This window comes from Apaloderma vittatum, unplaced genomic scaffold (assembly GCF_000703405.1).
Source record: "Apaloderma vittatum isolate BGI_N311 unplaced genomic scaffold, ASM70340v1 scaffold15361, whole genome shotgun sequence".
Taxonomy (NCBI): Eukaryota; Metazoa; Chordata; class Aves; order Trogoniformes; family Trogonidae; genus Apaloderma; species Apaloderma vittatum.
The window spans coordinates 10,219-32,296 of record NW_009697500.1 but is presented as its reverse complement, the minus strand read 5'-3'; the positions used below and the strand labels follow the sequence as shown (position 1 = coordinate 32,296).

The following is a 22,078-nucleotide window of genomic DNA, read 5'->3' as shown; positions in this document are numbered from 1 at the left end:
AAAAAACCCAACAACAAACACCTCCAACCCCAGAAACCCATCCCCAAAAAGATGACTCAGGGCTCCCTGGAAAGGTGAAACAGAGACTGAGGGAAGATTAGAAGAGCCAAGTGACTCTCTGGAGGGAAAGCCACCAAAAGAAACTAGAAACAACCGCACAGGAGGAAAACAAGCTCCCTTCCCTCAGCACTTTAGCTACCTCCAGAAAGTAACTCACGTGAAAGCAAATACTTGCAAACGCCATCGCAGAAGCTATTTGTAAAGCATCCCGTAGAAACACTTAGTGTGGTGCTCTGAACCACGTGAATTCAGTGTAATTTAATCTGAGAAAGTAAACGATCTCATTCACCCAAATACTTCACATCGGATGCCGGCATCGCTTTTGCCTTTCAAAGGAGCGTTCACGGCTACAATTTAGCATCGAGTTTCTGGGCTAATGAAAGTGCATCCAGGCTAGTAAAACAGACCAAAACAAATCCTTGAATTCCAGTCCTGTTGTGTAATGAGGAAGTTTAATTAAGGCCACACATTACAGCTGTAAACGTTCTCTTATATAATAAGGTCTAAATGAAACTGAACCTAATCAAAGTTACAATTCCTTCATTAGCAAATTACAAACAAGAGCGCACAGCTGACACACCGGCTATGATTATCACAACTAATTGCCTCGTTGTTACAAACCAGCCTGAAACTGTGTTCAGATGTCCGTCTGCAGCAGCAAATTAGGGCCACATCAGGCTATTTCTGCGATCACAAGGGGCTCTTGTAGAGCGATCTGATTTACCCTGCCGACTGGCAGCACACGGCCCAATCAAAGCCCCCTCTACAAAGGCAGCTTTGAAGCCAGCACAGCCTAGAAACCCGCTCCATATGCAGGCCGGCAGACTGCACTTCATTAGGCCTGTTGTCACATTTTCCCTCTTCTTATTCTAATGATCCTATTTTAATACACATAGGAACCTCTCCTAATTGATTATGTCCCTCTGGAAGACACATTCATCACCGACTTCCACATTCATCACCGGAGCACATCAAACGGGTCTTGGCGCACAGGCCGCCATCAGAGTGCTTAAGACCCGAGGTGTGTCTCCAACTACGGGAAGAAAAAAAAAAAAAAGAAGAAAATTCGGCATTACCTGTTTAATTGGGATTGCGCGACCGCTTCCAATGCTATCCGTTCTGCTCTCCAGGACCTTCTTCTCTTTGTCTGGGTCACTCCCTTTCCGAGACTGTAGAGCAAAAAGAAAGTTTGTGCTCCATTAAATGTAGCCTTGCACACAGAGGATGCTGGGTTTTGGGGTTTGGTTGTTTTTTTTTTTCTAAAGCAATTAAAAAAAAAAGTCTTTTGACATGTAGACTCAAAGGATGCATGTCACAACGTACAAAAAGTACACAACCATTCCAAAATCTGAATGTTAAAATACCACCTCTAATTTTCAACCATCCACTTGTTCGAAATGGCATTTGGATTTAAAGACTTATAGTTTTACTGCCTGAAGATACAGCAGATCAGAGGACACATTACCGATCTCCCATAGTAGCTCCAAAAAGGAACACTGGTTTCAGCTGGTCGTTAAAATAAAAAATCTGACATATACATGCACACATTTAGCTTGCATCTGTGTGCTTTTTAGAAACGTTAGCAGCTACTCAAAACCCACGATTTTATGATGCTGGCTTTTGATCATGTTGACTTTAACTTTTAAATTTTTTCTACTTTTGCATGGATAAAAGTTGGAATTGGAAGAAAAGGTAGTAACTGATACTGAAAAAAGTTAACTGGACACAAAGAAGAAAAATCAGCATGAGGAAAATTTAACCAACGTTTAAAACCTGCATTGCCTGATCTTGACTTTCTATAACGCTACAACAGCCTGTGAGTAGTCTCACAGTGCTCACTCCATGACTTTATAAAGTTATATAGGAATTTTAAGAAGTTATTCAGATTCCAGTCCATTATTGTGAAAGAACGCACAAGCATAATGATTGTGACAGATTTATTTTATTACAAAAAGAAGACCTGAGAGTCATCCTCCGTAATAACTGAACTGACAAGTGACAACTTCACTCCATTACTTTTCAATAGGAACATTACTCACACAATATCGAAAAATGGGAAAACATTTTCATGCGCTTTTCAAATCAGAGATGATATATGAAACGAATACATTTGCGATGTCCAGTACCACAAAGGGAAGTTAATGAAAACCAGAGTGACACAAGATCCCGCTTTTCATTTCCAAGAGGAAGGCGACGTTTGAAAGACACTGAAATCAGGAGAACGATGAGGATCCCGGAAAGCGAACACCCAATTTCCATATTAGAAAAAAACCAATCCCCGAAGCAGTTGCCTTCGGGCGCGAGAGGAGGGAAGGGGAGGGAGCAAACCCACAGAGGAGGACTTCAAGTAAGACCATTCTAAGCAACACATTTACCCAGCAGGGATCCCGTGCTGCTTCCCCCGCTCCGCCGGGAACGGGCTCCTATCACTAGTTACTATGGTTCGGGGCAATGGAATGACGTGCCAGGGAATTAAACAAAGAATAAATGAAAGCAAGCAAAACAAGTGGGAGGGATGAAACCCAGCGTTCGGGATATCTATTGTTCCTCGTCCTTCAAGACAGATTTCTGAATCTGAAAGTGCCACTTCCCAATAATACAAGGCAAAACAATGCCTCAATGGCGCAAAGCGCCTGTAAGTGACATTTTAAAGAAACTCAGTGAAGGTAGCCAAATCCTTGGGAGGGAAGTTGTCAACTTGAATGTTTCTGTTTTATTTGACTTTTTTAAAGGAAGGATCTTGCCTCTGAAAAGCAAGCTGAATATCTAATGTGCTATTTTTTATTTTTATTTTAAAATCATCGCACCTTCTAGTCCACAAAAGTACCTGCATCTGGAAACAAGGCACTGCACACAGAAGGGAACTATCTACATGCAGAATATCGTCAAATGGCAGAAGTATAGAAACACAAGAACTTGTATTAGGCAAATTCTATTCTAGCTGCTTGTAATCACAGAACACGGAATTTTCAAGGGGAGAATCTTAGCAGGCTCTGCTATTTATAAAGACAAACTGTACAGGGAAACAGAGATACATTCTGATCTTTTATGCTTTTGTATCTGGTACACGGACGATGCATCTTACATCCTATAGTGGAAAAAAAAAATAGTCTAAAGCATACTGGATTAACTTTTGCTAGGATTTTTTCTGATGTCACATCTACACATCAACTTGTTCTATTTAAAACTTGGTTCAAGTCATCCAGAAAATGTCAAAAAAAATTTCAACACCTTCATGCATATAATTTGACTCATTTCCCCTTTGCACTGGAAATCACAGGCAGACTTACGCCAACATAAAGCCTTAACCTAAGTTAGGTCTGTGAAATAAGATTTAGTCCCAGAGAGATACAGCACCTGAGTTTGGGCACAACCAGAACCCAGTATCAGCAGTCCAGAGAGCCCGAAAAGCGAGAACCCCCATCTCTAACAGTAGATACTGAGACAGAGAGTTCATTTTAACTTTTAAAAAAGTCTTGTCTGCAAATCTGCAAAGATGTAAGATAAGTCATATCGAATACAGGAAAGGAGATGCATCTTACTGTAGCAGAAGTTCATTCGCCCCATATGGAATTGAACACATAGTTACAACCAGTTCTTTGCTGATGTGGACCTCAAATGCATCTTAAATCCCCACCTGTACAGTACACTATTATTCAGTTGTCCCTGTTAACACACTGCACAAAAAGCATTTACCCCTCTGCTAATATTTGATCTGTTTTATTACCTAAGTAGAAAGTCAGCTATTGTAACAATAGCTTTATAGCAAATATTAATACTGAAAGTCAAAAATATCAGCTACTGCATTTAATGTGCTTAAACATGGACATGCTTAAAATTCTCAACCTTATTCCAATTCAAAAGCTGTAACTGACTTAAGAAAAATCATATGTTTTTTCTACTTAACCCTATTTTCTTCCAACATTGAAAGATCTTCATGTAGGAAATTAAAACATACTACCTGTAACAAGAGGCAATTTGCAATTAAACAGAAATTTATTTGATTCTCTAAGTGATAAATGCATAAGCAAGGAACAGTTTAGGAAAGAAGCACATGAAGAAACTCAGAGCTAAACAGTAAAATATTTTGATTACACACTCTTGTTCATAACAAGTCAGAAAATACTGGCCGCCTATTTATTCAGTTGAATAATTCCAGGCTATAACTTGGTTGATACAGCATGAAACCTGGATTACAGCAGTGTCAGTGTTAAATACTTCATGACATGGATTACAAGGCAACTCACTACACAACATTCAATATTAAAAGAGAAAACTAATTCTGAAGGCCATTTTTTTTTTCTAGAGGATTTGTTTTCCCCCCGTTCCCCCCTCCCCATTATCAGATAATATTAAAGACAACTATCAACATCCCCTCATATTAGTAAATTTGGTTGTCACTATGCTCGTAATTACCACAAACCAGAGCTTTAGTCTATTTATTTATGGCAAAAGCAGCTGACGCTTTCTCAAACCTTTTCTGCAATTGTAGATGGGTCTATTTTTCTCTACTCGTTCTCTCAAGTTTACACTTACTCCAGTTTAAAACATCTCCAGTTTCCCAAATGTCAACAACATCACCTACACAGCCCTTGTAGCATTTACGCATGCTTCAGAGCAGAAAGGGTCGGCAACTGCTTCTGAGGGGCTCTGCAGCCCCAGCTCAGTTTCCAAGAGGTTGTTTCTCTGCCGGCAGTTCCTGGGCTGACACTGACACCTAGTGGGGCTGGGAACTCCAGAGCACACCCAGCAGCAGCGACTACTCGATTGCTGTCAAATGTCAGCATCAAAATTGGATCCTTTTTCACACGCCACTCATTTTTTCCCATTTGACTGTTTTGCGCCTGGGTATTTGCAACTATGCTCAAATGCGTGGTTTTCAGGATCCCATTTTGAAATTGAAATATCACTGTCAGGATGGATGCACGAAATACCATCCCTGGGACTGTGTGCTCTCCCTTGGCACTCCGAAACGATGACAAAACTTTATACTTGCTCAAGGCCAAGAGGTCAGATTTTGTTTAGAGCACAAGCAAATGGCCTTACCATTTTTGCATGCAGTTCCCTGGATAAGACCAAGGAGCGAGCTAGCTTTAGGAATGACATCACCTTTGCAATAAAAAAAAAATAAAAACTCTTTATGATGACAGGGAAGTCGTGGCTTTCTAAACACAACTGATGTGTAGCTACAATCACCAAGAGACTCTCATACGAGCCCACAGGGAGTCTGTGTTTGCTATAAAGCATGTTAAGCATCAAAAAATTGCTTACAAAACCACAATTATGCATGCAATGCAATCCCAAAGCTTTCAGCAAGACTGCTAAACGAAGGAAATCACCACTCAAGGCTTCATGATCATCTCCCAAACTACTTATGCAGAACAAAGACCTATCATACTGCACCAGTTAAGCTTTCTATTTAGTACATCGATTTTTTGCCTCTCGATGAAGCAAAACCCAGATGGTTTTGGGAAGTAAAAAAGTCATGTTCATCTCCAACATTTCACCCTGGAAAAGTGAGTTGAGACTGTATAGTAATAAATGGGGTAGTTACGGTATTCCCATGGTAAACCCTGAGACCTTTCTACAACCACAGGAGACCGCACAAGGGAGCTGTGAGTCAGCAGCACTATTCAGCGTCAGAGCAGGCCTGGGGAGCAGAGGTCCAGCTTTCCCTCCAGTTACTGTCAAACTAGGCAACCTGGACAGGCCTGAGAATTAAAGGCTCTAGAATTCAACTGTGGATCCACTTGTTTCACTGCAATTCCCAACAGGGTTAATGTCACCGTATTTACTTTCTGGTTTAAGTCCACAATCGGAACTGCCCCACAGTAATTCTAAGATGTCTTTGGTTTAGAGTCTACAGCTCCATCTCAACACTCCCGCCTGGATTAGACCAGCTCAACTCATCAAGGCTCAAGTTCAGGCTGCCACCACAGAGCACGACGTAAAACACAGCAACAGGCTCTTCCTTGGCTCACTCACCGTGAAGAGGTTGGATCGGCGCTTGGACTGTTTACGGACAGGAGTTGGTGTGTTGGCAGTGGGAGGAACATCAATCCGTAGCTCCTTCTGGCTGGTGCTTGGAGTTGATGGGACAGAGGAGGAATAATCACTTAAACTCCCTCCTCCATTACTGGTCTGCAAGGATTAAAGTTAGTTTTAAACAGTGATACACTGCTTTCAAGCAATTACAATCCACAGTTGTATCTTACTAAGTCCCGATATGCAAGAAGAGCAGCCCAGGCTCAGGAACACAGTGGGACTGCCCTACTGCCACTTTTCCACACAGTTCTATTCCAAGCCCTTAAATATTTTCCCTGCCATTATTTTTTGAAATCGTAGACAGTTCTGTTGATAAGGCAGGCACATTTTCCTTCTATGCTATATAACCGTACATGGATATAAACAGTTGCATTTGTTTTACTACTATACGAGCCAGCAAAACATTGGGGAAAGTCTATAAATTCTGGTTTTCTACTTCAAAACTGCTACACCAAATTCTACCCCAAACCTAAGAAAAAATACCTAGTGCCGTAGAATTGCCTAGCTGGATGTCTGGAGACATCAGTTCACTGAGATCTAATTACAAAAATAAAAATAATTCGATGTAAAATGGCTACTACAATGACAGCTCCAAACACACTTGCGGAAGCCATTGGTACAGAGATACGAAACTTTAAAGGAAGACATTCTAATTTACTCCAAGTAGACAAAAATGTAAAGTTACATCACAGTCTTGAAATAAATAAAGCAGTAAGCCTAGAAAACAATTAATGAATTGAGGTAACAGCAGGAAGGTGAGGAAACCAGATAGAAGGTAAAGGACTAAAAGGTGATTAAGAACACAGTCCTGATTATTTTATTATTATATGCAACATAAATGAGTATTAAAATTATCCTTAAAAAGGATGTGGGAGTAGCCTGGAAAGACAAAAGGACAGATTTTTTTCTCCTACCAGATACAAGTACACTCTCTGTGAATACATTGCACATGCTGATGGGGGACTGGGGCAGGGCAAATGTGGAAGATTCTGCACATTGTTGACAAAAAGCTGCCTAGAAGAGCAGCAGTGAGTCAAAGGTCTGGGCAACAACTCGCATGTAACTTTAGAGGCGGGGGAAATAAAGGTCTGTGATGGACACAAAAGGGTGAAAGAGTATCTTTAAAGCAGCCAAGTTTCCTAAAAGAAGTGAGGAAAGCAAGTAAGAGAGTATTTTCAGGATGCCTGAGGAGAAGGAATCTCCCCTGACACTGAACCTGTTACTTGGTCTCATGTTAACTGCTGTAGGTAGGAGTTCTCCAGGGAATGTTGCTCGAAAGGACAAGCAGGTACACCAGTGCCTGCTCTTCAGCATCGCTCCTACACGAGTCAGTCACTGGTGTGACATGTGCACAAAGCTGCCACACAAGGGAGGCACCAGCAGTGTGATGGGACTTCTCACATGCTCCTTGGCAGTCAGCACACACACTAGCCTCTCAAGCAGTCACGATGAAACCTCTGAAGGGGAACCAGGTAGGAGATAATCCTTTATATCATCCAGCTGAAGTATCTTTTAAAAATTTCAAGTCCGCTTCTGATTCCTACAGCGTTTCCAAATGGTCTTTTTTCTTCTAAAATTCAAGAAGCAAAGGATAAGAAGGAAGAGGCACGAGACTAGCAGCTCACATCTGGTCTGAAGGGCTGATCAACGTAGACAGAAATTCAGGAACCCCACCTCTGAAAGTCACTGTTTCTCTGTAAATAACAACATGTTCCTCAGCATCTTTCTGCGTGACAAAAAGGGCTGAAAACAAATCAAATGAGTTTTTTGAAGGAGAAAGTTATCTTTCTTAAATACATACGTGTGACAATCAATTTCATCTTCCCTTCATTCTGACTGTGTCGGCAAAGCGCGGCTGTCGGGGAGCTGAAGGTAAGGGTACTGAAACCATAGAGGGTCCTGAGAGAGCTTTTCTACAACATTTTCAAGTGCTCAGAGGAAACAGCAAGCAGAATTTGGAGAAGGTCCCAGTGCATAAAACAAAGGAGATGAAAGAGCAAGAGCTGAAACGATAATCTCTAGTGTCCTAAGAGAGAAGGGAAACACCAGGAAGATGAGCAGGACACCAAGGAAGAAGTGACCTTAATTTACCCCACATTTGCTTTCGCTTTCTCTGTGGTATCTTGCCAGGACACCAAGTAACACACCAAATACGCAGGAGACTACGTGGTCGGCATAAAGACACACCAAGCCTGCGAAGTCAGAGATTACCCCTCCGAAGAAACACTGGGAAGACTCTTGCATGAAACAGTCATGAAAGAAACATGTACCTAGGACAGTCCAAAGTGATCACCAAAAGTTTGCCCAAGTTCAAACAGCCAAAGACTTTGAAAATGAGTACTCAAACCACCGGATGTGTCAGAGATGAGGAGGGTGGTATGGAAGCCTTAAAATGTGCCTGACAAAAGATGGTAGAGGAGGAAAACATCTGGAAACTCCAAAATTATAAAAGCATCAAGGAAGGAGACCAAAGATGTTGGTGTCAAGGAATGGCTTGCAGACTAGAGTGGTGAAGACCTATTGTCCACTGCCATGACTGAACCACACTGGGGTGGGGAAAATGAGGGAGAAGAAAATCTAAGGAACCAACCACTAATGGGAAAAGGTGCTGAATACATTTAAAGTTAAAACTACGCAGCTGTGAGGCTGACCCAAGGAGATAAAAAGACGACAATAAGCATTGAAGATGGTGGAGAAAAGAAAGATCACAATTGGGTTATGCCTCAAAACAGTTAGAAGAAGTCTCTTCTACAGGAAGGAAAGGAGAAAGGCAACAAGTAAAGATTCAGATGCAGTACACTGACGATGGGATTTGAACCACAAGCTGTTGGAAAATAGAAGAACGCAGCTATGTTCTGTTTCATTATAATGATCAAACTTGGTAACTATGCACTGTGACCTTTTTTTTTAAACCTAAAATTAATAGATTTCTACTCTTAAGTGCCTGTTTCCCAGACAGAGCACATAAAGGTTTCTCTAAAATTTTACATTTTTAATCTTTCATTATCTTATAACATCACTTTATAATTTTTGCAGTGAGGCATCTGGATTTTTAAAGGATTTATCTTCCAGGAGTGAGTAACTCCTAAAGGAAAACACATATATGACGGGCATTCTAGTTCCCAGAGACAAACATTCCTGTACAGACTGCATCTATAAAAGAATTCCTGCAGGCAACGTTTCTCTTCACACATACTAAGCCTACTAGCTTTTCAACTCTGCAAATAAAACTCAGGTTATTTCAAAATAAGCCATGTCAAATCCACTGGCTGAAGAAAAATAAATTATTTGTTTCAAGATTTAAAAGTGAAAAACCTCAAAGTTTCCACAGAACAGAAGCACAGCTACCAATACCGAACAAGCTCCAACTCCTCCTGAGGGTGCCAATAACTAATATAAATAATATAAAATTATACGGCTGCTCTGAAACAGCTCAGCAGAGAATGGGATTGACAAGACCGAGCTCGGGCTTGACTTCCAAGTTCTAGCATGCACAGACAGAAGCAATGAAAAACACCACCAGACAAGCACTTGGAAACCATATTCTTCATAACATCTGAACCTAACGCACTGCTGAAGGAAACAGAAGGTGGTCAGTGGTCTCTGTGAGGTTGTTTGCTTGCACCAAATAGAAGTCTAGAGAGTTTGCCACATTAAGATTGTAGAGAGCAGTTTCCTGCCATCAGTATGCAAGCACTTCATAACGAGTTCAGTGGAGTGAGGTACAGAATTTAGGGCACATGGCAATAACTGTAATTCACAGAACTTAATGTTTGTCCCAAGTCATAAAAACCAAGCCAGTGAATCTGAAGAACAGTGTTCCTTACAGCACACGCAGCTCAACACATATCTCATGCAAACTGATCTGCTGACTGTAGACAGACTGGTCAAATTTGTGGCACTCAAAACCAATCAAATAAGCCCTCTAACACCCATTGGGACATTACACAGCTTAACATCACCTTTTCAATCAAGTTTTTCCACTATGCTGCTCTCAAGACTTGGACATACCTGAGACATCAGCATAAAGGGTCATTTCTGAGTCAGCGCTCCGACCAGAGTCACGGCAATAGGGACAGAGGTCAGTCAAATGACTCTAGGTGGGGAAACCATTAGCCTCAGCAGAACCATTTACATGGAAACATCCCTGTTTGGCTTTCTCGGGTGACAGATTTTCCCGTCCTCATTAAGGCAGCACGCCCATTCTCAAACGAGCTCCGCTTTTGGACGTACACAGTACAACCTTGCCTTTCCTTCCGGCTGGGAAGTTACACAGCCCGATTGTGGTCAGTGAGCTTCAGCACGCTGTTAGAGAAAACTCCGAAAACCTCTCATTTTGGGGATATGTTGTGTCTAGAATGCACCCTGTGTGAGTGGCCAATACTCTGTTTATAGAAATGTAGACCTTCAGCATCTATACAAGCCTCTAGCTTTTTTGCCACGTAGACCAATGCTGTAAAATTCTCAAGGTCATGGAAGCAAGCACAAATTTAGCAGAATATTATCACTGCACGGATACCAGACAAGTACAACTCAGATAAAGCTCCCATCCTGGCATAACCTGACCAAACAGGTCCATTCAGTGCAGCGACCTCAAAGGCAGACACCGCCAACGGAAGCACTAAGGCCTGTAAGGAGATTCCTGATGGTACCTCCTCAAAAAAACCCAAACAAACAACTTTGTATACCATGTCCATAGTTCTGTGCAGAAAAAAACTGAATCAAGACAAATCCCACACTTGCAAAGCTCTTACATCTTTCAGATTTCCTCCGTAAACAAACCAGTGAGTAATTTACTTGGCATGACAGGAGCTCAGCAGTGACCTGCATGAAGAAAATGTTGGACTTAGCCTCAGATTTTCAAGGAGTGTGCTCCTGACTGGCTGCTTACAGAAAGGTGGCAAAAAATAACCTTGTATCTTATATAAATTATCTGGTATTGCCAAATGATTCATAAAGCTTACATGGTACAAATGTCAGGCCAAACCACTAAATGAGAGCATAGGAAGGACAAAGCTGAAATTTTTCTTCTTGACAAGTAACCCAATACAAAACAGAAACAACATTTTTTTTCTGCTTTCTAGATATCCCAGGATGCCCTCCACAAAAATCATCTCTAACTACTGCTTGAGGAGACAATGAAGGCAGACAGTCCTCCTTCCAAAACAAGCAAGAGATTGCCAGAGCTTCAGGGAGCCTGGGAACAGTTGAAATAAAGCAAGCCTTGATCAAAAGCACAGATTACACATACTATGGCAGAATGTATCTGGTGCCTGCACCTCCTGTTCTTGGGGAAATCAGGGAAAAGCACATTTCTGCAGAAACAAAGAAGTCTCACTGAAAATTCTTTAGCTGAAACCCATTTTTCTTTGCCCAGCCGTGTACAATTTTTCTCTTGAAAGTCACATTATTTCAGTCTTTCATCTGAAAACACTATTGGTGGGAGTCCAATTTATTCAAGGGATTTTGGTGACATACAGACACACGTCCAAAGATATATTAGGGAGGAAACTGTTCAGTCATTGCCTCAGCAAAAGCCAGAAAGCTTTGAGCATGCTGCCATGGAATACATATTTGACACCACATTTCAAACCTAGGTTCAGATAAAAAACTCTGGAGATTTCAGTTAAGTCTATCCCTCCACCATATGTCTTGTAATAAATTGTATATTTTTCCCCTATTTAGCAGTCTAACCTCATCCTTTGGGACATACTAGACTTGTTCTTCTCAGGAGCTTTTGCCTTTTTCTCACTGTAACATCAAGGTGGAGGAAAGAGCAGATCCATCCTAACAGACAGACCAAGGAGCACCAGGAGAACCTGAAGCCAACCTCTGAAGACAAACTAAGCTGGCATGTTCGGGGGAAAAAAAAAAAAATAATCTAAATGAAATCACTAATAACATTTAATTAACCATATGTGACCACAGCCTTCAATAATACAGTGGCAGCAACTGCATTACAAACTTTGAAAATCCAAAAGAAGATCACCTTCGAAAGGAAAAGGTAACAATGGGCCTAACAAAACCTAACACGGGAACATCACCTGTGGTCCTGTGAAGATAAAGAAAGGAGGAAAAAGTACACCCACAGAGGCACTGAGATTTAACACCTGAATCTTGGAGAACGCACCTCCATCTGCACGTGTACTGTGTGTGAAACTACGCACATAAACCAAGGGGAATAGATACTCATGCACATATATATCAAATTATTTTAAATAAATGTTAGAGATTGCTTAGAAATAACCTTATAAATACAAAACGGATTGTGACGTATGTTGCAATGGAATTAAATATTGTTTTCACTTCTCTTTCAGTTTTTGTTTTGCAATTACATGAAAAAAACAGAAGGAAAAGGTATTTAAGCAACACAGTCTCTTCTTTATTCAAGTGCCCCAAAGAGAATTATTTCATTCCGAATAACATGTTGTTATAAATAAGATAAATAAAGTAATTGTACCCTACTATTTAGTGCTTATCCATCATCAGGTCTCATATACAGTAAAATAATGGATGATTAAGCTAACTGCACTTTGCCTTTAATAGTTTAATTTACATATTTAGACAGTCTTGTTGTAGCAAAAACTTTATGAAGGCATAGTGGAAGCACAAATAACTTATCTTTACAGATTTGCAGCAGGCAGCAAGGCTGTGTGCTAGCCATACCTGAGCTGCACTTCAGTAAAATGTACCTCTAGTAAAATGTACCTTTCTTGGATATAACGCAAATCTCTTGGGAGAGCAACACTTCCTTTGCGCTGCAGTCCGCACTCACTACTCTCCTGGGTAAGATTTTTGAACTCAGGGGAGGGAAGGTGTGGTGTCTAGGGCCCCTCTTTGTCATGGCAGAAGACATGTAGCACAGGCAGACGTGGAAACACGAGGCCATTTCAACAGAACATGAAGGAGCTGAATTTCAGGAAAGGGAGCACGGGTGAAAATACACACAGACTACAGATTTCAAGGAATTATAGTCACCGGTAAATAATCTTTTCATTTTTACCTTCAAAACTGTAGCCCACCAGTAAGGTCACAGTGCTGGGGACTCCTAGCTGGCATCTCCACATAACCCATTTGTCTAAAGGGAGCCTGAAGTCCTTCACACAAACAGCAACCACAGGTGTCACGCCACGGGGTTTTCAGATGTTTTTACAACAACATAAACTAAGAAATAGGCAGAACTCCAGGTAACTACTCAACAGGCCACCCAGTACAGGACCACTCCACACAAACATGTGATGCATCCTGAGCTCAGCTGGAATGCTCTAAGGACCAAAGGTGGTGCCCACCTGAGCAGCCTCATGGTTTCTGGAACAAAGTGATCTCTGCTTTCAGGCTCTGGGCAGAGAAAAAAGCCCTTTGGAATTGTTGAGTATTAACATTATTCTTGTAAGCTAGTATCTTAAAAACGCTTTCCTGACATGTCAGTGCAAGGGATAAGCGACTCCTTCAGAACAGGAATGAGTTTAGGGAAAAGGAACGCCTACGTGGTTTTGCAATGTAAGGGGAACTTGCGCTATTTTGAAATAAGATTTGTCACGGTCTACAGGTAGATCATGCCTAGAAAGACTGGCAAGGGGTGGGCAGGTGGGAGGAACGAAAGGTGGGATAGAGATGGGGAGGACATTGGATACAGAAGTGACGGATCTGTACTCCCCTGGCGTGTGTTTCTTGTTGACGGCCAAACTAAAAAAAGCTATGTCAAGATGTCCTGTGGCCAGTAAGAGGCCTTCAATAGACTGAACAACGCTTCTTCCTCTCAAAACAACTCAGCCTACGCCTTGAAGCATTCAGAAAAAACAGAAGGTGGGCTGCTGACTGAAGTACCTCTCAATGCATCAGACGGATTGTTTCCTAGCAGAACAAAAGCAATATTGCTGACAGAGTGTACAATAGTTCTGTCCACCACAAACCATGACTGATATCCTTGGGCTTGAAAATAAAATTCTTTGCATGCACTCTGCGCCACCCTGAAAGCCAACATAGGTAAGTGAAGTACTTGTACCGAGAGTTATTGACTCCGGCCATCAAAAGTTTCCAACTTTAACCCTCAGCCTGACTGACATGCATGCGTTAGACAAAAAGTCAGAGACGGAAAACAGAAGCAGCACCTACAGCAAAGACAAGTGGATTTTATCACTAGAATAGGAAGCACCTCATTCTGTGAAACGGGTCTCTGGAAATATAGAGTGAGCACATGAGTATAGACCTACGTGAGAGCATTTTTTGGAAGGGGACATTACCTAGGTGTTCACCACGTAGGACTACTGGACATGAGTATAAATACACATCTAAATACACAAACAGGTCTTTGACCATTTGAAAATGGAAACTATTGGTTAGAGAAGCCCTTGTTGTGGCATTAAGCCTCAGAATTTCCCTTAAGGTATACTAAGGTCTAGACTGGGTAAAGTGACACTTATTTTATTTTTTTTTCCTTTTCCTAAAGTCTAAGCTCTTGACTGCAGAATCATCTGGAGAGTTTGCAGGAGTTAGATCACCCGAGCGATCCAACCAGAGAAGGAACAATATCTCACTTCAGTTAAAGTGATCTGCGCAACCACTGCTTCTGAAGGCCTTCACTCCTGTGGAGAATGCAAGTGGCAGGGCACTGTAATGATAACATTTTTGATTCATGGAGGAAACTTTCAGTGAAACACCATTACGTCAAAAGAGATGTTCTAAAGGGCAAGACATCAGCCAGTCTTCCAGCCAAGATCAGAGATGGTAAATTTTCCCCCAGATCACCTTAAACTTGGAATTGCACTTGCAAAGTTCTTTTAAGTCTACAGTAAGGATTCAGCTTCCTTTCCTTAAACAAGGTCGCACTGCCTTTAAGTGTAGCACAAAGGCAATGAGACATGAAACAGATTTATGACCTATACTTTTAGGGATGACATCAGTCTCAGAAGACAGACATCTTTGACTGGTGTTGCAATTGCCCCGTTAGATAATTATGCCAGTTGGTAAAGGCAGTAAAGAACATTATTCCATTTTTATTGAAACAGACTGTAAGGATCCTTATCACAAAAGCTACCTTGTCTTGATTTTCCCAAACAGTCCTTATCACTGCAAGAAGTTTGCTGCATAGGTGAAGTACTTGTCTAGAATTTGGTATTTGGTATTGGCTTTCAAACTAGAATGGATAGGAAACCGGCGAGAACCTACATAATTCGATGTTCTTTGTCAAACAAGATTCGTTAACAGGAAGGGTGACCGCAACTGCTTTAAGACAATGCGGAATACAGAGACGCAGCCGGCTAAGATTAGGTTGTATAAAGCATCATCTGCCCTTCTTATAAAGCCTTGAAAAGCTACGCAGCCATCAGCAGACTGAGCAAAGCAAGTCACTTTGTGCAGAAGTAGAAAAGCGATCGTGCCCCTGTATTTGGCACTGGTGAGACCACAGCTTGAGCACTGTGTTCAGTTTTGGGCACTGCAGTATCAGAAAGACATTGAGGTGCTAGAGCATGTCCAGAGAAGAGTAACAAAGCTGGTGAGGGGTCTAGAGCACAAGTCTTATGAGAAATGGCTGAGGGAACTGGGGTTGTTTAGTTTGGAGAAGGCTCAGGGGAGACCTGGTCACTTGCTACAGCTACCTCAGAGGAGGTGGAAGTGATGTGAGGGTTGGTCTCTTTGCCCAAGTAACAAGAGATAGCACATGAGGAAATGGGCTCAGGGTGTGCCAGGGATGGTTTAGACTGGATTTTAGGAAAAATTTCTTTACTGAAAGAGGAGCGAAGCACTGCAACTGGCTGCCCAGGAAAGTGGCAGAGTCACCATCCCTGAAGGGGTTCAAAAAACATGAAGACGTGATGCTTCAGGACATGGTTTAGTGTCATGGTGGTGTTGCGTTGACTGTTGGACTTGACGATCTTAGAGGTTGTTTCCAATCTTAATGATTCTATGATTCTTGAATATAGGAGTAAGGTCAGTACTGGAAATGGTGCCCTTCATTCTCTGCATTTCTGTGACAGCACATTTTCTCTTTCACCACTGGATAGCACAGGTCTCAGATAACCCCAACAGGCAGCACAATCCCTCTTGGTCTAAAAGGATGAACATACACAACTGCCTGGAAGAAATCATTTGGAAAAAAAACATTTTCACACAGAAGGTTAGTTCCAAGCATTTGTGGCAAGGAACTGGTCAGAGACTGACTGAGGAAACTTGGTCGATGTCAAATACGACAAGAAAGGGAAGAACCTCTTCCACACGAGGAACCTGTACTTCACCAGAAAGTGCCAAGGTTCTTCAGAACAGTTCTTCACCTAAGCACCTGCCTTATAAAGGGGGTGAGGGGCTGAACTTCAGCATTTTCTTTGGGAATAACCAGCAGAAGTAACAGTCACAGTCTGAGGTTGGTGTCTGGACTCCACTCAAGGCATCTCAAAGCAAAGAACTTTAAGACCAGAGTGACATCTTTAGAATTAACCCAATGGTGGAAGTATCCACTTCTTGGCTGCAAAGTTCCTAACTGTGAGTGTACACAGAGGTTATAGCTAGAAAACAAAGATGCTGAGGAAGGGTATCACAAGGGAAATACAGGAGAGTGTATTAACTTACGTGGGTGAAAACTGCAAGTTAGAAAATTTTGGTATTAACCACACACTTCCAAAAATATCACCAAGACCACCCGACTTTCCTGCCATGCACTAAGGCAGCATTTTGTTTGTACACGTAGCATCTACAAGTCAACAGCAACGTGTATCTCTGTGTCATTAAAGAGGAATAATTTCAATCAAGCATAGTAGAGACAGGCAATTACAACTGTGCACAGAGCTCACAAATGTAAAATTCTACCACGCTAACTACCAGTTGTTACTGCTCAGCACACAACTGAATGAGAACAATAACCAAAACCGTAAGTGAGGTAATTTTAAAACACAGTACAGCAAATCCTGCTGTCATAACAATTGGTCTGCTCGGAACAGCAGGCTGCCAGGCATAAATCAGCACGATCAAAGATGGGTTTTAAAGCCAAACTATTCTACTGCAGCAGTTTCTTGAAACAAAGTCAAGTCAATTAAAAAAAAAAAAAAATTGCTTCAAACTACAGACCACTGGTACCTTTCAAAAAACACCTATCAAGCAAAAAGAGCACTAGCATTACATACATTAGATGAAAAGGAACCGATCAGTTCCTTTTTCAAGTAAGCATTCGTTATAGTCTGTACCTGGCTGATATGTACGGCAGAAACCTGGGCAGAACACACGGATGAGTGGCTCGGAGAGTTTGGCAGAGATTTGCAGGGTCCAATTGAGAGCTGCTGTTTCTTCCTTGTTGCAACAATCTTCTGAGCAACTAGAGAAAAACAGAATATACAGGCAGGTAAGCTATAACACACACTGGAAAACACGGCATGTCAAAACCACACAGAACACAGGACAGACAAACTAGGGTTTTCCATTGCCAAAGCCTGCTCCAAAAATAGATTGCAATACAGCCAATCGAGGTGGCTGACGCTGGTTTTCCACACTGTGCTCCATGTGAGGCTCCTCCAGCTCTGTTCTTGGCACGGATCAAATTGCCCCAGAACTCTCACACTGTTGGGGGGCACCAGAGAACCAGTAACACCCAAGCAGAAGGAGGAAAAGGCAGGTGTCTAAGCTACAAAAAGTAATACCAGGAATGCTATAACATGTCCACTATATGCTTATAATACCACACTAACGAAGTACATGTCTTCCATTCTTCTTTAGGATGTTCTTGCAGACACTTGACTAACAATCAAGTTCAAATGATTCTCAGCGCTATTTAGCGATTCGCCCCCAAAAGGTGTTCCACACCACAGAACGATGGTTCAATAGGAATGTGATCGCTCTCAGTTCAAGCAGGTTTAGCTTCGGAAAAGATGGGCACTCTCTGCTGATGAGGAATAAGGAGGACTTTGCTTAAATACCAGCCACTGCATCAGGACAATCAGTTTTGGAAACCACAAGTTTAAAGCACCGGAAACAGACAATTGGAATAACAACCTAATAAAGAGTCCCTAACATAAAATACCTGGTGCCACACATCACAGCCCACACAAATTCATTCTGGAAAGAAGCTGCATCATGTTTTCTAGTTTTAGATTTATTACTTAGCAGCATCAGCACAACCAGCAAAATGCCAAATTTATTTTGCAATTTATTAAGAATTTTTCTTCAAAATGTAAAGCAAAGCAGCATTTATCAAACAGATACAGGGATGAATCATTAACATCTCTATATACAGCTTCGCAGACTCAATGAAAAATGGAAACAGAGTTGATTTGAAATGCAGCAACTTCCACATCTCTCCTATAGCTCACAATTTGAACAATTCAAACTATTTCAGAAATTCATTCCGCGATACACTGGAATTCCAGTTCACTCTGCTACTCAGGTAAGGCCTTTGGAAAGAGCTCTTTTTTAGGTCATAAATACTTAAAATCCCTCACACTACATTTGTTGCCTATCCTTAGGGTCACGAGTTAAAACGTAATAAAAATTTCAGACTTCAGAAACGGACTAGTGTAGTGACTAATCAAAAATACTTCTAAATTTAGCTTTGTTGCATGCAGTAACCTTTGTAAAGTGAAGCACTTTACGAAAGTTGTGCAAAGGAGTCCGTAGTCACCTGCACAGTCTCCACTCATACCGGTCAGTGGAGCAGAACGGCAGCAATTACTGGCATCTACTTAAAAAGTCACACAGAAACTTGTTGTAATTAAACAAACAGCATCCGGTCTGTCTTGTTCAGAAAATGTAAGAAGATATTTATGTAAATTCCAAGATTATTTTTCCTCAGTCTGTTACAACGCAGGCAGAGCTATTGTTTAGCAGTGTAAGCATACAATTTCTTCTGACTGCAATTTTAATAACAAACTGGTCTGCGGCTTATGTTTTTCATGTAAATGAATGATGGCGTAACTATGATTTAGTGAGAATACATTGTATAAAAAATGGCTCATATATATGAAGAAGCAGCTTCATTAGTTACATCCCACCTCCAATAGGCCTCTTATCATCCTGAAAGGATGGTATCAATTAATTTATCTTCCCCTGGCATATTGATCATAACCTTCATCAGCTAATCATGTTTAAATTACAGAGGAATATCGTAGCACTCTGTCATTTCAGACCCACTGGTTTATTGATCTGGAGTCTGGAAAGCCATATATTAAAATATTCTAAAACACATTAGTGAATGCAGAGAGCAAACCAAAGGTCAGATTTTAACATATGCGCGTGGATTTGTCTTCATCATACGTAGTAAAGACCTAAATTAAGACCAAAACTGAATTAAAACCACACATGAATGAAAACCGCCTTCTCAGCAAAAGCTTCCATTCTCACACAGGCAAGGTAATTAGTGAAGGAAAATATTTAGCTCCTCCCTTCTATATGAATATACGTGTGCCTCTAACATCACATTAAAGTATATAACAAAGTCTTGCCAGATAACCAACAAATAATACAGCCTGAACTAACCTACCCAAACGCATGACCTGAATGCTAGCTAAGTACTACAAAAGTAGAGACTATAAAAAAATAAGTAAGTTTTTAAAGGCCAAAAAAAAGCACAAGTTGTTACTCTAGAAACACGAAGAGTAATCAGCGAAGCAGCTGGAAACTAAACCCTCCATGAGGCTGCACACAGGGTCATTTATCCTGTGCACTGTAAACGCGCTACAATCGCAGCAGAAGATCTAATGTTACCTACTGAAAATTGCGCTACAGATTCTAGAACAGACCATTCTTAGCCTCAAATTTCTCAGCTCTTCCCTCCATCAGAAAAACGACGTGCCCCCTAATGGAAATCCCCTTCTGAGCTGCCAAACCTTCCCAATTCCCCCTCCGTTTCGGCAACAAGTCTAATATCCCCCGCCAGAGCACGATTCCTCCTGCCTCTCCCCTCTCTTCATTAGGCAACCTGCTCTCCTTTGAGACACCAAACAGTTTTTGCTTCTTTCACTGCAGTCATGCGGCCGTCACTCCGTAATTAGATTGCATTCAATATTCAAGTGCTCGGGGCTACTTGCCCTTGGATACGATGGTGATACGAGCTTCAGAAGTACCTAAAGGAGTACCCTGACCCTTCAAAGTTTGCGACATATGAAAGACGTGACTGATCATCTGTGGGGCAATCGCCGGACTGTCAAAAGACCTACTGTGCTCTTTCTAAAGCTACCTTGAGAGAAGAGATGAAACCTAAATCTTGCCCATCAGAAGTCAATAAAAGGGGTTCAGCACACACGTCCTCAGCAGTGCTGCTGCAAATTCACATTTTCCACATCTATTCCAGAGAAGAAAGCCCTGAAATACACAAAACTTAAAATGGCTGGCACTAAAAACCCCACAGATCTGCTAACTCCTGCTGCTGACATCTTCAGACACAGTAGTTAGGGAGGAAAAAACCCACAGTTAAATGGTTGTGTAGCAAGACAGAAACACACCATAATTACAAGAACTAACACCAGATCCAGCGAACAGCCATGCTACATGGCTTGTGCAGCCCAAACCCCATTTCTGATGGGGCTCTCAGGACTCAAAGTGATCACTCGTTAGCTGCTTAGCGGTGGTAGGAAAAAAATCCTCAAACCAACAAATCTTCTTCTCACAACTACAACCACATACAAGTTCACACCTGATTTATGAGCAGCTTTGTCAGCGTATATCAGAATACATCCAAAAGCATGATTTTGTTGATTTTTTTTTCCTGTGCCAAAAGGCAGAACCATCATCACAACAACTCAGGTAGCTGAGCGGCTGGGTGGGACCTCTGCTGGAAAACATACGGCAATAAACACAGCTCTTCAGGAACGCCGGTTGGAAGCTGTGGCCATACATAAATATCTTTTGGCTGTTAATGAAAGCCAACTAGTGTACTCCATTAACCAATTTAAGGCTACTCACAGTCAAAATCTTCAGATTAATTTGAAAGGCCTGTAATCGGCATCCATGGCCACAACAGGGACGTGGGATTAAATGATCTCGAAGGTCCCTTCCAGTCTAGGCCATTCTGTGATTCTAATTGAAATGTCAGTCCAGAGGAAGCTAGGCAATTAAAACAAACATTGTTCTATAAAGTGAATAGAGAACACAAGAAAGCAGAAGCGTTTTTACCTCAGACCTTTCAGATTCCAATATACTTGCTAAGATGCGTTTCTAAACCAGATGACTACTGATTTGATCTATGTGGAAGGTATCAAAAGTGCTCAAGATGGTGACAAACATCTCGGCTATTTTTAAAAATCAACTGCATTCTCTCTACTTTTATATACTCAATTAGGCTATCAATTTCAGAGAGATTTTTATCGCAAACTAGCTGTCTGTAGTATGAAAACCTAAACAAAATTTATTTATTTCCTTAGTCAAGAACTCTTTTGCAAATAAAGAGGGATATTGCCAAGGATACTTAGTTATGAACCAGGAAAATTGATGTTTTGCAAATATTTGGTCTTTAGGGAAGACTGAGGCTTATTTCTTGCACGTTGAAACTTAATTTCACAAGCCAGAATGACTAGAGGCTGCATTTTGCTTTAAGGCCTTGTTAATTTAAAGCATGTGAAATTCCTGGTCTGCAAGATGAATAAAATGTCCAAGTTTGCAGAGAAAGCGCTTGACTTGAATGCCTCTTCTTCCATGCCTGACCTAGCTCACCAAAACAAAATTAACCTCCCCACCCCCCTGCCACTTTCATCTCCAACACCACTTTTTGTTAGTCAAACCACTCATTCGTAAGCAGCTCCTGCTAACTTCTCGCCCAAAGCTTTCCTGGAAGGACCGTAACCGCTGAGCAGGAGAAAGCTCGGTGGCCCGGCAGTCTCCGAGCTGTGACGCGAGGTTTCAGCGCTCCAGCTCAGCAGATCCGCGTTGCAATCCACCGCCACTGCCATGTGCACAGGGGAAAAAACCCCAACTGACCCATACACTAATTTTCGCCAAAGAAAGCTTTCCCAAACCGCCCTCCACGCTGTGGGGCTCACTATCGGAGGACTCAATT

The 22,078-nt window shown here is 41.6% G+C and overlaps 1 protein-coding gene across 1 annotated transcript in view; it reads right to left on the bottom strand.

Annotated features, from left to right (window-relative positions):
• Positions 1-17,410, bottom strand: part of LOC104280104 (arf-GAP with GTPase, ANK repeat and PH domain-containing protein 1-like) — a gene marked incomplete at its 5' end in the record, with an annotated part of 37,357 nt that extends 19,947 nt beyond the window's left edge. The window contains 3 exon segments of the mRNA XM_009877658.1: positions 1,137-1,229; positions 6,046-6,201; positions 17,283-17,410. Coding sequence (XP_009875960.1) covers positions 1,137-1,229; positions 6,046-6,201; positions 17,283-17,410 — 377 coding nt within the window.
• Positions 17,411-22,078: the final 4,668 nt, after the last annotated feature.